The following is a 14,634-nucleotide window of genomic DNA, read 5'->3' as shown; positions in this document are numbered from 1 at the left end:
ACAGAAACTACTTTCAGCTGTTCCACATTTGAACTAAATTTTTAATCCTGGCTGTAAACTCTACTTTTGGTTAGAATTGAACTGATAATTTCAGCTTACAGAAAATGTTAATCAGGAGACCATTGGCAGAATCAACATCTTATGTGTTGCAAAATTAAAGACAGTTTAGACAAAGCTTCAAAATATGCACGTGTAGACATGTGATGACAGTTTCCCCTGGTTGTCCAAGATGCCGAAGACTAAGTTGCAAGCAGAATTAAAATGAAAAGACCACTTTTCAGAATTCTCAAATGTAGTTTTATTCTTGGTAGTTTCTGGATTTCCATCACATACCTGCAGGACTGCAAAGGGTCAGAACTGTAAAGTTAAGAGTAAGGTAGCACTTAAACACATTTCATTCTACACTTCATATTTCACCAACGCGCCACAGGCTTTACGGCTGTGACCAACTTCTTAGAGCCCCGAGTCGTTATGCTGCTACCTAAAAAGGGCTGTTAACCGTTCAAATGCTTCACTTCCTGTGAACAGCTGTCTGGAAGGCTATGGAGGAAAGTCGATGTCAACTCTCCCAGACAACGATGACGTAAATTTCCTAACTATGAATATTTTCTAGGGTTAGCCACTTAAACATGCCATTACTTTTGAAAGCTCTGAGCTGCAGTAGTCAGAGGACATTTCCCCCCAGGAAATGCTGGGGTGATGTAACGAGAAAAGAATAAAAATACAAAAAAAAAAAAATAATAATAATTTCACAGGAGACAGGCAGTGATTGCCCAGTGTGCATTTCCACCTCGTTCAATTGCTCAGTCCACTAGAATTGTCCTGTCCCCACGTCCCCCCCCACTGTAGCTCCTCCTGAGCCCGACTGTCCGATGAGTTTGTGTAGGGCGACTTTGTGATTGAGTCTGGGCGTGACGAGACCGGTCACATGTCAGGGAATGGTTGAAAACAAAAACATCTGAGTAGAAGACTGTAACGGTGATGAGACAAAACTTTTTCCTCTTATCCCACTCCCGTCAATACAGGTAAAAAGTCTTCAAAGCGGATGGCCAGAGTCCTCCTTCGTCATTCATATCCAACCTGCTCCAAGTCAGCTGAATGTAGGTGGAGTAATGTAGTTGGTAGGGGGTTGTGGTTGGGGATGGGGTGAAGCCAGCATCCATATGCACTACAGATCAGAGCAGGAGGAAGAAGAGGGAGTGTTTGGAGGAGGTTCAGGAGTTCAACTTTTCTTAATGGGCTTGATTTTTAATTTTTAAAGAGAAGGGAGGTGACGGAGGCGGGGTTCAGGCTCAGGCAGTACTCAGGAGGTCCTGTATGGCTTTCTGCTGCGTCTCATTGAGTGTCGATATGCACTGTGTCCACAATCCTGCTGAGGTCTGGAAGACATGACAAGAATGGGTAATCTGCAAAGCATTTAAACATCAAGTAGATTTGAAGGCTGTGTCTACATTTCTGGGCTTACCTGCACTTGACGGATCACGTTAGCGAGCCGCTTGCTGCACGAGTCTTCGCTCTTGATAGATTCATTTGAGACTCCGTCGGCTATGATGAAGAAAATTTTAGGAAGATTTGCGTTCTCTGGTCCGAGGACAATCGGGTTGTTGCTGTGGAGAAAGGATTGAGAGGTCAGGTGCGCAGGGTGGAGGGGGTTCATAGACAGTCAGGAAAATGAAGTCACGGTACCCTACCTCTCAATGAGGTCACAGAGGAAGTCAAAAGTGTGGACTGCCTCCTCTTTGTCCTCTTTGAGCGGTAGCCAGCTGAGCCAGTGGGGAAGGACCTCGTTAACGTTGACGCACTCTGGTTGGAACCTCATGAGCTTTCCCACAGCAGAGATGCAGTTCTCTGTAGCGTTGACGTTTTCCTTTGAGCGCGAGTCAGCTGCCTGGATGACTCTGACCAGCAGGGGGAGGGCCTCTGTGACGAAGAAAGACCCGAGCACATCATGTAGGTGTCGCTAAGCAACTGAACTGCCAGCAGGTAAAGCAAAGACCAGGTCATACCTGTGCAGAAGGGGCGGTAGTTCTCGCCTCCGAACTGAGCCATGACGCCGACGCCATAGGCAGCTGCCTGCCGGACCTCAGGGCTCGTGTCACAGAGTGACTGGATCATCGGCCGCAAGAAATATTCTGCGTATTTGAACGAGGAGGGACTGCAGTGCTCCACCACATCGTCAAAAATGCACAGACCCCACTGTCTGTCAGCCCAGGGCCTGTTAGGACACTGAAGACAAGTGAGACAGTTTAGTAGTATTCATTTCCAGTTTCCATGTACATATTATACTAAAAAACAGTGCTCAGCAATCACTCACTATTAGCTGGACAATGAGCTGCAGCAGCTGCTCAAACCAAGGCAGCACCTTCTCTTTGTAACTGCTGAACACCGAGTGCAGGATGTCAGATACTTTGGTCAGAATGTACACATCGTTCTCATCCTGGGAGAAAACAAACACCACGATGGCTTGAAGTGTCTTGCAGCATCATCATGATCATCATCATCATCATCATCATCATCATGATCATCATCATCATCATCATTTTTGAAGGTTAACACACAAAGCAAAAATATTTACCTCATCTTGTAGTGTTTCCTCTACCTGCTCATCATAATCTTCATCCTGTCTTTTAGCTGGATAACACAATGAAGTACGTGTTAGGATTTTGTACCAGCATTTAAAACAATCATGCCCTCATGGCATTTGTGACGTGTCATTTGTCATGGTCTTATGACAAATAAGACCTTAAACAATATTTGTGTTTGTGAAGTCTCACCCTGCCTCAGCTCCTGGTTCTTAAAGTGCTCCTCCAGCTTCCCCTTCAGGATGCCGCCCAGCTCCTCGAAATGCTCGCTGTTCAGACAGCCGTCTCCCATCAGCTCTATGCACTTTAACAAACACACTTTTGTCAGTCCACAAATCAACATGGCTCATGGGGAGAGAGTAAAGAAAAAGCCCAAAATTTAGCTACCTTGGCAAACGAATGCATGATTTCTGACAGGACGTCAGAGTCTGGCTCTGTGCCGATGGCCTTGATGAGGGCGTCGCACATGAAGTGCCACATCTGGGTGAGGTATTCTGGTCCTCGAACCCGGGCACACTCCAGCAGCAGGGGCATGGACTCAGCTGCCGCCACCCGCACACGTGAGACAGTTAAGGCCAACGTCGCCTGTATTTTCACATAATCTGAACAGTGGAACCATCAGAGAGGTTCATGCTGAAGACTTTACCATCTAAACATGGAATCTGATCGTGCTGCCTGTTCCTGAATGTTTGAATCCCCCTCCCCCAATCATGAAGCACTGAGTGCTCTGGGAGAATAGGAAATTGCTATATAAGAATCAGACCCTTCAATTATACTGCAGTTCAAAATGTCATAACAAGAGGATATCATCATGAAAGTAGAACTTGAGCAGAGGAACCATGAGCTTCACCACCTGCTCGGTGTACTCAACAAAACCTTCCTTCAGCTCTTTGGCATAACACACCTGAGAAAAAGAAAGAGGAAGAGTGAGTGATGACCGCATCCACAGCTTCACAGGACATTCTTCAGTCTCATTTTCTTCTCACCAGCATCTGACAGGCAGTAGCCTTCTCCTCCAGGCCGGCTGTCTTGATTCCAAAACTCTGCTGGTCTCCCAGGTTGACAAACTCCCAGCCATCATCCTCTGATATGTTCTCCATGTCCTGGGCTTTAAAAGAAGAAAAGTGAAAGAGTTTTAAGTGAATTCTTTACATTACACATACAAGAATCACATATTGAAGTCCCAGCAGGCAGCACATTACTGCAATATTAAATTTGAACACATGACAGTGAGCAGATATTCTTCAGAGAGATTTGTGACTACTAATCTACGGACACTGATTTGTTGCAATGTGGGTAAAGGTACATGGCTGCAGCTTTTATTCACCACTGGATTAGGTTTAAAGCATGCTTTGGTATTTGCTCATTTAAATGCCTGCAGACTTTCATTTCAGGCTTATAGAACAAACTGGACACGCATCAGAAGTCAGTGAAGGTGGTGCAGGCGGCAGCTGTCTGTTACTTACTGTCAAGCAGGGCCACCTCAGGCTTGATGGAGGCAGTCTTCATCAGGGGGCCCATCACCACCGGCAGATACTGCTGGAACTCCTTCCCCAGAATCTTGCACATTCTCGCCCAGGCTGAGATCATGTAGGAGATCTAAACCGAGAACAAACCATAGCAGCTGACTGCGTGTGACCACCACCTTGAACTAGATTTTTTTTTAAGTTTTGTTCAAGTCGTCCTACCTGGGGATCATCATCCTCCAGATCGTTGAAGTCAGTCTGGGTCTTGAGGAGCAGCTGCATGACAGCCGATGCATCTGGCATGAACTAGAAGAGCAGAGAGATATGTGACTATGAGTGTTAAAGCTTCATTTAAAGGGAATAACCTTGATTTAGGATCTTGGCACATGGTATGCTTTGATGGTCAGAGTATACCTTCTCCTTGCCAACAGCCAGGCCGATGAGACTGATGCACTCTATGGTCTTGCCGCGCAGCAGCCGGAGCTCCTTCTGCACGGCGTTTTCTACAATGTGTTTGAGCGAGGGCATGAACATGTCGTAATATGGCACAAACTTCTCCTCTGCGGTGTCGGCCACTGAGGCGATGGATGTCACCACCTGCTCCAGCACCAGCTTTGTGCCCTTCTGGATCAGCTGAAGGTTGAAGAAATGATTTGCATGAGACAGACCACACACACGGACTTTGTGAATGCACGATCTCCTCGAACACTTTACTGTACCTCCTGTAGCTTGGCAACCATGATGACATGAAGGTGCTGCACCAAGTTGTCCAGATAAAGGATGAGCAGCGATTTAGGACAGTCCTCTGTAAAGTTTATGAGGGCGGCGGCGGCATGGGCCTGCACCCGAGGGTTACTCTGGTCCTCCATGGTCTGCAGCAGGGCTGAGATCACCTAAAACAAATAAACAAACGGTCTTTGTAACCATGAAGAAAATGAAAGTGCTGGCACAGCTGTTTAAGTCACTTAAGATACCTTATCATGGAATTTCTTTTGAAAGGTGGGGGCAAAGTCTGTGGCCATTTGTCCAATAGCATTGCAGGCAGCATACCGCACCCTTGGGTGCTAGGAAGGAAAAAAGAGCAAATGATTAAGAAACACTGATCAACTACCCATTAAGACAGTTAAGTAAACTCAGTGGCACTTTTATACGACGGCTGCCGTTTCCTTACAGGGTCGGAGCAGAACAGGAGGACAAAGCTGACGATCTCTTGGAGGATGGCCTCCATCTGCTGGTGGCAACCCTCACCGATGGCCGACAGCGCCATTAGCCCAGCATGGCGATACTTCCAGTCAGCTAGCAGGAAACGCATAATTGACACAAATTTAAGCACTTTAGTACCCAAGCAGCTGTTAATTTTGCTCTATGAAAACAAATGGTAGCGTAATTAAAGTTAAATTAGTGCTGCAGTAATGTGCAGCTTGACATACGATTCTGCAGCATCTGCATGATATGCTGTTTGATCATGGGAAGAATGATCTTTCCTCCCAGACCACAGGCAATTCGATCAAGCGCGCTCTCCCCAGCCACAGCATTACTGGTGAAACACAAGAAACATCCAGGAACTTAAATAAGGACATGCACACATTTACTGAACTTCAGAGTACTTTAAGTACACTCAAAGATGGAAATGTATTAGTGCATCAGAACGTACCTGTCAAAGTCTTCATCTTCTAGCTCATCAGCCATCGCCCACTCATCATCATCCTCGAGATCCACCATCATCGCCAGCATCTGAGGCACTAATAAACAACACAGACTGCTATCAAAACTACTCCACTCATCTTATTTGGGCACATCATATAGGGGCTGCTGAATCAAACGCTTACCACTCTGTGCTACAATGGCCGTGTGTTTTCTTAGCATGGCCGCTGCCGTCTCCGATAACGTGACAATGACTTCCAATGCCAGCTGCCGTTGCATATTTGTAAGGTTGGTATCTGCGCACAGCTGAGGACACAGGACAATTGCACATGAAACGATGCCTCGAGTCTTAATCAGTGGTAAAGAGATATTCACCATTTAGATGTTGCAGCTTACCCTCAGACAAAGCTGCAGTGTTTCCTCCAAGTTGGGTCTCAAGTATTTGGGTGCCGTGTCTGCAATTTCCACCAGAGACTTGAGCACAGAGTCATCGCCCTGGTAGCATGACTCATTCACTGCCTGATGGGTAAATCAAACAAACAGGTAGGTTTGTAATGCAAATATATTCAACAGGTGTGGCAAACTCAATGCCACATTCTGACCTCCTGACTTCCTCTTCCACCTTTATGAGTCAAACATAAAATATGCTACTGCAATAGAAGATTTGCTACAGGATCCAAGATGCCCAATATTTCATAATGATGCTGCATTATTATAAGCTGCAGGAACAAAAGCTACCAAACACTTGCATGTGTATTTGCTTTCACATGACTTCAATAACCTCTCAATGCAGAGACTGTCATCAGAATCGATCATAACAGTATGAAAACATTATGTCACTCCAAGTAAGCAGTAGAGCATTTACTTTGAAGTTCCAGCCTCCATTTGCAGATATCCGACATTAAACTTTAATTAATAGATCTTAAATGACTGATGCTCTTAGTGCTCAGAAGCCATTACCGGTGCAAAAACATAAGTACTGACGGGTTCCGTATCTACAGTACAAAGTGATCCGATCTGAAATCACACAAAGACACCAATGTGTTATAGCTTACCTGCAGGATTCCCGGCAGGAGATCAGCAAAGTGTTTCAGCAGAGCTGTGTTGCTTTCATTGGACAGAACAAAAGATGCTGCAGCCCGAGCTGCCAGGGTACGAATCTGTGAGATTAATTTAAATAAATAAAAGCAGCTAAGAAAGGGAACTGAGAGGCGTGTGATATGAAAGATCCACACATAGTTAAATGACATCACATTTCAGCTACCAGGCCACGCCCCATCCTAAAACCTTACCTGTGGGTTTGCCTGGTCCTGCATGCACTGAACAAGCATGCGCTTGATAACCTCCATATAATGCTGCTGCTGGTTGCCAAAGATTCCTGGAAAGTTCCTAGAAAGATATCATTGGAAGACATTAGTCAGTGCATCCGCCTGAGTAAGAGTTTGAATTCATCATGCAACAGGAGCTCACCAGAATATGTGCAAGGCAGCTTCTCGGAGGCCGACATTCTCAGCGTTGACAGAATCGAACAGAAACTTGAGCACCTCTGGCCACTGGTTATTCCCATCGTCATCTACATTAAACAAAAATACCAAACATTCCTCAGTAATTTCCACTTCGATGTTGATCAAATGACATTCAAACTGAGAATTTCATTAATGACCCATGAGAATGTTTGCCCATTATTCCTGTATAACATGGGAAATACCGAGTCATGGCTCATCCTCAGTATTTAATCAACAGCCACCAGAACAGAGTGAAAAAAAATAGATCACCGATGAGGTTCCGAGACAGCTCGGCTGCAATGTCGCAGATCTTCTTGCGGATGGTTGGGGAGGTCTCTTGTTGGATGCCCGACAGCAGCTCTGTCTTGATGGCTGTCTGCATCTCCAGGGTCAGGCCTGGGTAGATCTCCTCAAAAGAGGAAGACAGCAGCCGCCGCAGCAGCACTGCTGCCATCTGTTTGACCTGTGGGGGCAAAAAAGATAAATACAATGCTGCTTTCAACATGACGTCATACCTAAACAGTCATGTCAGACACCCATACACAAGTGTTCACTTTTCAGTTTAGTTGGGCAGTTGTCTTACTGGACCAGCTAGTTTGATAGTTTATGCTCTCTCATTAACAAGTGTTGTGAAACAAATCGTTTCCTTCTGCAAAAACATGTTACCCGTTTGGTAAACCGAAACCTTTAGCGTGAGTGGTCATTAAGGGGAATAAAAAAACATAAAACCAGACCGAGTGTCTTAGAAAGGCAGAGTCACTCTCACTGGGCCAAGCACCTCTCTGCCTGCTCCCATTTCAAGCCTCTAAAAATATCAGCCTTGAGGTAAAGTAAAGCAGAGGAAGCATGAGGGCCCAAGCAGCTGGTGGATTCAGAGTAAACATGACTGCCTGAATGCCAGAACTGTGACTCACAACAAGCCGTAGTCAGGCAGCGCCGAGGCCCTCACATGTGATAGCCGGACTACATACTTGAAATGCCAGCAATGTTGCACCTTTTAAAGAGATAAAAGGCATTGCAGGCTTCAGTGTCATGCGTTGCATCACTCTTTCCTATGTGTACTGCTGTCTGAATGGGAAATAATTACTACACTTAGTATAATGCAAAGTATCCCTTTGACAAGATTATGAGGAGCTTATTTAAAAAAAAATATATATATATAAAAAAAAAAAAAAAAAAAAAATAACACTGCTAGAATATTTGGATTTAATATTTCACCATCCTTTTATTAGATTCTGACAGGCTGGAGCACATCCCTGATGACTTTGGATGATTGTTTTTCCAAGTTATTATGTGTATTAAAACCCACTCAGTACATTATTCATATATGGCAAAAATGCACGTCATCCATTTATTTAGCATGCAATGTCTCATATTAACTGTGACACAGCACCTGGAAAACCCACGGAGATGTGAACGAGTGAAAAACAAATTTCATACACAACATTTGTTGACAACTTAAGATTCTAAAGGTGAAAGAATTATGTCAACTTTGTCTGACCTTTGGCCTAAATTGTCTCTTTTGGGTGTGTCAAGACTTCATCGAGCACAATACGGCAGATCATAAATGTCTCAGATGGGCTCTTAAGTCGCCAAGTTTTTGCAGTTCCCCTGCTTCAGGCTGAAAAAATTCACCATGTCATGCCACAGATATGTTCAAAGTCCGTGTACAAACCTCCTCTGCAGCAGACGCATCTCTGACAGCCTGTAGCAAGAATGTGATCTTATTCTGGCCTGGAATATTGTCGTAGGTCTCCTGAAAAGAAAATGAAAGCACCGTGGTTAGGATCAGACAGGCCATGCACAACATTAATTTCTACTGCTAATACAGCATCATGTTCCCTTTACTGCAGTTACAAAGAAACATGCAATTCCCGCCCCCCCAACATTCAAACTGAAACAGATGCTGTGGTCAAAATGATAAGGACTGTCCAGTGAGGTCATATCAGGGATTTCCTGAAATATAAAGGCAGGACTGAATATTTACTTTTCCCCTTTTTACGGAGGGTTAAGCTACAGATCCATGAATATATTTTCCTTATAAAATGGCAAAAAAAAAAAAAAAAAAAAAAAAAAAAAAAAAAAAAAAAAAAAAAAAAAAAAACACACACCACAACAACAACAACAACAACAACAACACAGGAAAATACAAACATCTGTTAGGTAAGGTAACAGACTCTGCCTCAACTCAAATTGTGTTTCTTTGTGTTTCACACCCCAAATGTCCAGTTCTGAGCCAGGAAAAACCCTGTACATCACTGACATTTGCTATAAAGATAACCAGTATTTTAATGAGCAGTAAAAGTGACATGTGTGCAAGTGTACTGAATATGTATATAAATTGAACATAAGCCCTAATGGACTCATACACAAGAGCCACCCGTTTATTTTACCATTGTTAAGCTAGTTTACCCAAGTTAAATGAGACTCCACAGGGATACAGTGAAACCTCTGGTGTGCACTCTGGTAAAAGTCACTATGTGCATGTAGTTTCAGCATTCCCATCATGTGGAAGGATCGAGTACGAACTCTTAACACAACTGCACGGGAGAGCCACCTTCAATGGATTCCCGAACTGACAAAACGAGACAGGGAGGAGCACAGACTGGGCTGAAATCAAATCCCAAACAATTAGAATCAGAATGACCAAGCGCTCACGTTGAGCAACCCTTGAATTACCTGCAAATCAATCTGCGAAGTCCACTCCTCTTATAACCTGACTTGAGCTACTGCACTAATCCATTTGTCCACCTAAAGCCTAAATGAGTTTGGTTGCCACACAAATTCAAATGCACTTCATGGGTTCTCACAATACCACCACTTGGATGAACCAGTGATGGGATTAACTACAAAAAATGGTGACTAACTGTATCTTTCAACTGTTAAAATGTGAGTTTAGGTCCCATACAGGTGGATCAATTCCTATTATGTGAGTAAAACAGAACGGGAGGAGTTCCTATAAAGGATGAATTCCAATGAGCTTAGCATCCCGGCAGACAGTCTGAGTTTATCAAAGAAAAACGCTGACTGGTAGAGAGACAGTGGTGTGTGATAAGATTCAACCACCTCATCCAAAAGTCGGGGTGCCGGAGAGAGGAGGGGGGGGACGTTGGTAACAATGCTCTGCGGCGACAAGAGGCTAATAATGGTGGTTGTGAGGGGGGAGAGAGTGAATAGGCGAGCTAGACACAGCCTAAACAAATCCTCTGAGAGAAACTAATCCGGGGAGACGAGCCTAGCTACTGACGTGTCTGAAACTGAGATGATCAGCTTCACGAAGGGAAACACGGCAGCTAGTTTAAAACTGTCTGGTTAAGACTTGACTTTTAGTTAACACGACCGGAGGCCATTGCATAAGTACTCGCCCCTTTGAATGAACTATCTCACCATCTACAGCCTATCCTTTTGAGGGTTTGTTTATCACCGCAGCAGTAACTCAGCATATGTGCCACGTTCCGTCTCAATATTCCGCTTTAATATTTTAGCAAGCCAATGTGCTGAGCCTAGCGTGCTAGCTAACAAACCTAGCAGCACTGTGGGTAGCTCATTAGCTTACTGCTACTTCCTGTACTCTATAGGCGCCACTGTCAGCTGGAGGTTTGGAGGCTGGTTCCGACAAACGGGTCCGTTCACTTTCTACCGAACAGCCCGAGCTTTGCCGAGACACGTACGGCTACATGGTGTCACGACAGCGCTGGTATCTGTGACATCGAAATTATGTCCACGTATAACTACGCAACACGGTGGTAGTTAGCGTTAGCTGACTAGTACTCGGCTTCACAGCGCACGTGGGCTACCGAGCTTGACGTGAGAGCCTGCGCGCGGCCAGGCTGGACAGCTAAGTGGTTAGCTTCTGCTAACTTGGCCACACGACTTCCAGCATTCGCCGAACTTGTCAGCCACTAAAAACTGTTTTTTTTTCTCTTCTTACCTCTGCCTGTTTCCTGACGTTGTTGTCAGGGCTCATCAAGTTACCCAGCAAGAGGTAGAACTGCTGCTGTTCCGCCATTGCAGTGAGATCCAAAAAGAGCAGCCGGGTGGAGGAGCGGCGTAATGAACCCGGCAGACCCTACCTCGGTCACACAATGCTGCTAGCGTCTTATTGGCTAGCTTTATCGACCTTACTCAGAGGTCATTGGATCGAAGACCTTAGGCATGCACTCGCCATTGGCTGGCACGCACTCTCTGTTTCTATTGGTTGAAATTGACACAGGGAACGTGAACGCGTTGTTTCTATTAGCTGCCGGTGAGTTACTAAAGCGCGGGAGTTTATTACGTCATGGCTGAGAAAATTGAAACAATCAGAGCAACAGTTCATCAACACATACGCGTTATCACAGCTAAAAAAGCAAACAGGTTTACTCTGATATACTCAAATCTGCGATTAGATAGGACTGAACGATGAATATATTCTCCTTCATTTTCTAAATAACAAGAGTGAAGTAGAGCTTTGAGTGAAGACTTTAGAAATGGCATGATTTGGTAGTTTTACAAAAGAAATTGAACTTAATGCTTCCTCAATCACTGCATATTGTTAGAATTAACCATATGAAGCCAAATGCATCATAGTTCATACAGGAGTTTTTGAGACCTGTGGATAATCCGTATGATTTTTTTTCTTCACGAAAACCTAAATAAATTGTACAACAATGCCAGATGTAGATTATAACTCATAAATGCAAATTAATATTTAATTCATTTTTTTTATTAGTCAGAAGGTTCAAGGAACAGTCCAGTTTTTTTTAAATACCATAAATAAATAAATAATTTTCTGGCAATTATTTTATGGTTCAGGCTTTATTTATTACGTTGTCATTTCAGGAAAAAAGTGCTATAATATGATGATGATGATGATTAGTATTATATGCAGATCATAAAGAATGAGAAGAAGAAGAGGCAGAAAAACAATACACTTGTTGCCCTATTAGATTTGTAGCTGATTTGTCGTTGTTTAGTTTTTTGTTCTGTCATGTTTCCCACCATTCATTCATTCATTTAGTTATGTCATATGCTCACATGCTTTTTTATGTTGAACATCTACCATTACAAATCCAAAAGCGTTCACATCTTGCAACTAGAAATAGGTAAGAAAGAAATTGTTCTAGATTTAAAGCCAAACTATGATTGAAAATTGCATTTTTATATTTATAGTCTAATCAGAAGAAACACCTGAATACAGATTGCAAGGTAAATTGTCTAATTTTTCATCTTACATTAACTGTATTATATGTTGAACTTGTTCTATTTCTGACTGAGTTTTTATGTGTTTATTTTTTAAAATCAAATCAAATCACTTTTATTGTCACATCACATGTGCAGGTACACTGGTACAGCACATGCGAGTAAAATTCTTGTGTACAAGCTTCACAAGCAACAGAGGTGTGCAAAATACAATACAATAACGTAAGAACAAACAAAATATAAGAATGGGTAAATCTGAGGATTATAACAATAAATATATGTGCAAATATAAAGTGTATGCGCATTACTGAATATGTATAGTAAATATGTATATCTACGCGTGTGTGTGTGTGTGTGTGTGTGTATACATATATATAAAATTAAATAAAAATAAACTATACAGAGGTCGGCAGTTGGAAATGTGCAAAACAAGTGGCATAGTGGCATTTATGTACAGTATGGAGTGCATAATGTTGAAGTTCCAGTAAGTGAACTTTGCATTGCAGCTGCTCGTTCCAACATCTAATTGATTATTTTAATTGAAAAACGTGTTTGAGGCTTTTGGAAATATTCATATCTTATCTGAAATGCAAAATGTAGTCCTTTAGTCCTTTCATTGTTTCCATAGGAGTACATGATTAGGTTTATGTTTTGCAGTGGGATTGCGTAATGTTCTCCCGCTAGGTGGCAGCCAAGCTTTGCTCAGTGGTTTCTTGATTATATTTTTCTTTTTTCTCAATGAGCTCATCCATGTGCCAGTAAAGTGGCACATGCCTTCTCTTTCTTGATATTTCAGACCTATAAAATAAAAAAAAGAGAAGGGAACCCTTAGCCAAGGCTAATTTTAGCACAACCTTCCTGGCTAAGTGGATCCACTTTTTTTTGTAAAGTTTTTTAAAGTTTCTTTAAAAAGCGAGGCTCTGGGAAGTCATTGGACAAATAATGACTCAATACGGGCCTGAGACTGACTTTTATAAAAAAAAAAAAAAAGCAGCATAACTTCTTCTTGTTTTCTTTCTCTTTTTCTTTTCCGTCATGCATAAAGACGCCTGTAAAAATCGCACTTATTGCGGTATTAAACGTTGAAACCACTCAGTTTATCACACAGCGCCCCTAGTGGTCTGAGCCTGCCTCGCCCTGCCATCACAGAGCTGCAGCAGAGTGCACAGCTGTGGACGGCGGGTCTGCAGCGAGTCCTGCATCTGTCTCAGAGCCCGCATAACTTCCCTCACCGTGAATCCTGTGATGACCCAAAGGTGAGAGATAAGCTCGAGCTTCCATTAACATTTTTTTCTTTTTTTGTTCCATTTTTAAACTTTATTTCATAGACAAGCTCGTGGAATTCATCAGCCCGTCTGTCGTTAATGCGTTGAACGAATTAGCACCGAACTCCATTTACAAATGTAAAATTTGTATTGGCGGGCTGTCTGGAAAGCTGGAAAGCACATTTCAATTTAAAACCGTGAAGTATCCTTTAGTTGGCGTTCCCCCTCAAATTCGGCTCTAACATTTTCTTATTTAAATCACATGTTGGAAGCATTAAGTACTAAAGCTTTGAAGTTGACAGTTTGATGACATTATTTGTTTTGTAAGTCAGAACTTCTTAACACTGCATCACTTGCTGTGAATGCATTTTAATATCTTCAGAAAGATTAGGACACAAGTAAAATTAGACAGTGTCGTCGGTGCAGGATTTAGTTTTGACCGGTTAACCAAACTTTAGAAGTAGACTACATTTCTGGTGGACTGATGTGCAACAGTAAAGCTACAGTGACTGTACTGCAAGTGGATAACATGATGGATTGGCTTCACATCAGCCCGTAATTTTCCTCCAGGTGTTCAGTCAGTATACACCTCGGACTGTGAACCTGGTGCTTGTAGATGATATAGTGAGTGAATATTTTCCTTTTAGGACAATGACAAATGGGTTTTGCTTCAGAGTGTATCCAGCCTTCTGCAAGTAGTTGATTTGTATGAAAGTACCAGCCAAACAAACTGCAGACAACTGCAAACCACTGCAAAAATACATTAAAACAATTTTTGTAGCACCGCCTTGGGAGGAGAGCACACCATGACTTCCGTCTTGCCTGCACTATTGTTGTTGTTGTTGTTGTTGCTGTCATTGAAGATGGGGCAGAAACACAAGGTGGTTATTGTATTGTTGTTGTTATAAGGTTAGGTTATAGGACTGCTTTTTTGAATTTGCACAATATCTCTAAAATTAGAAATATCCTGTTTCAGAGTGATGCTAAAAAC

General features: G+C 42.9%; 2 protein-coding genes across 2 annotated transcripts in view; one reads left to right on the top strand and one right to left on the bottom strand.

Annotated features, from left to right (window-relative positions):
• Positions 1-274: 274 nt before the first annotated feature.
• On the bottom strand, positions 275-11,206 carry kpnb3 (karyopherin (importin) beta 3). The gene is made up of 26 exons (XM_003455881.4): positions 11,129-11,206; positions 8,873-8,953; positions 7,468-7,660; positions 7,163-7,265; positions 6,985-7,081; positions 6,748-6,852; positions 6,089-6,211; positions 5,878-5,998; positions 5,703-5,790; positions 5,479-5,585; positions 5,220-5,344; positions 5,023-5,112; positions 4,768-4,941; positions 4,463-4,681; positions 4,271-4,354; positions 4,049-4,181; positions 3,569-3,690; positions 3,390-3,486; positions 2,970-3,142; positions 2,775-2,886; positions 2,576-2,631; positions 2,315-2,437; positions 2,007-2,226; positions 1,692-1,920; positions 1,466-1,607; positions 275-1,379 (listed from the first exon to the last, which is right to left on the bottom strand). Exons 1-26 carry the CDS (start codon positions 11,204-11,206, stop codon positions 1,293-1,295), a joined length of 3,282 nt encoding a protein of 1,093 aa, XP_003455929.1. The 3' UTR covers positions 275-1,292.
• Positions 11,207-13,505: 2,299 nt separating this feature from the next.
• The window catches only part of LOC100703109 (semaphorin-5B), a 43,923-nt gene continuing 42,794 nt past the window's right edge, over positions 13,506-14,634 (top strand). The window contains exon 1 of the mRNA XM_003455898.5: positions 13,506-13,634. The gene's annotated coding sequence lies outside the window, so the exon portion shown is untranslated. The remainder of the gene's footprint in view (positions 13,635-14,634) is intronic.

Source organism: Oreochromis niloticus, linkage group LG23, assembly GCF_001858045.2.
Source record: "Oreochromis niloticus isolate F11D_XX linkage group LG23, O_niloticus_UMD_NMBU, whole genome shotgun sequence".
Taxonomy (NCBI): Eukaryota; Metazoa; Chordata; class Actinopteri; order Cichliformes; family Cichlidae; genus Oreochromis; species Oreochromis niloticus.
This window is presented reverse-complemented; position numbering and strand designations above follow the sequence as displayed.

Excerpts from the sequence above, each read along its gene's own strand:
- kpnb3 (XM_003455881.4), bottom strand. The coding sequence starts at position 11,206 with ATGGCGGAACAGCAGCAGTTCTACCTCTTGCTGGGTAACTTGATGAGC. Across the intron at positions 6,853-6,984 it reads AGGACCAGGCAAACCCACAG|ATTCGTACCCTGGCAGCTCG; the intron begins GTAAGGTTTTAG and ends TTAATCTCACAG. Across the intron at positions 1,921-2,006 it reads CTACCGCCCCTTCTGCACAG|AGGCCCTCCCCCTGCTGGTC; the intron begins GTATGACCTGGT and ends TCTTCGTCACAG.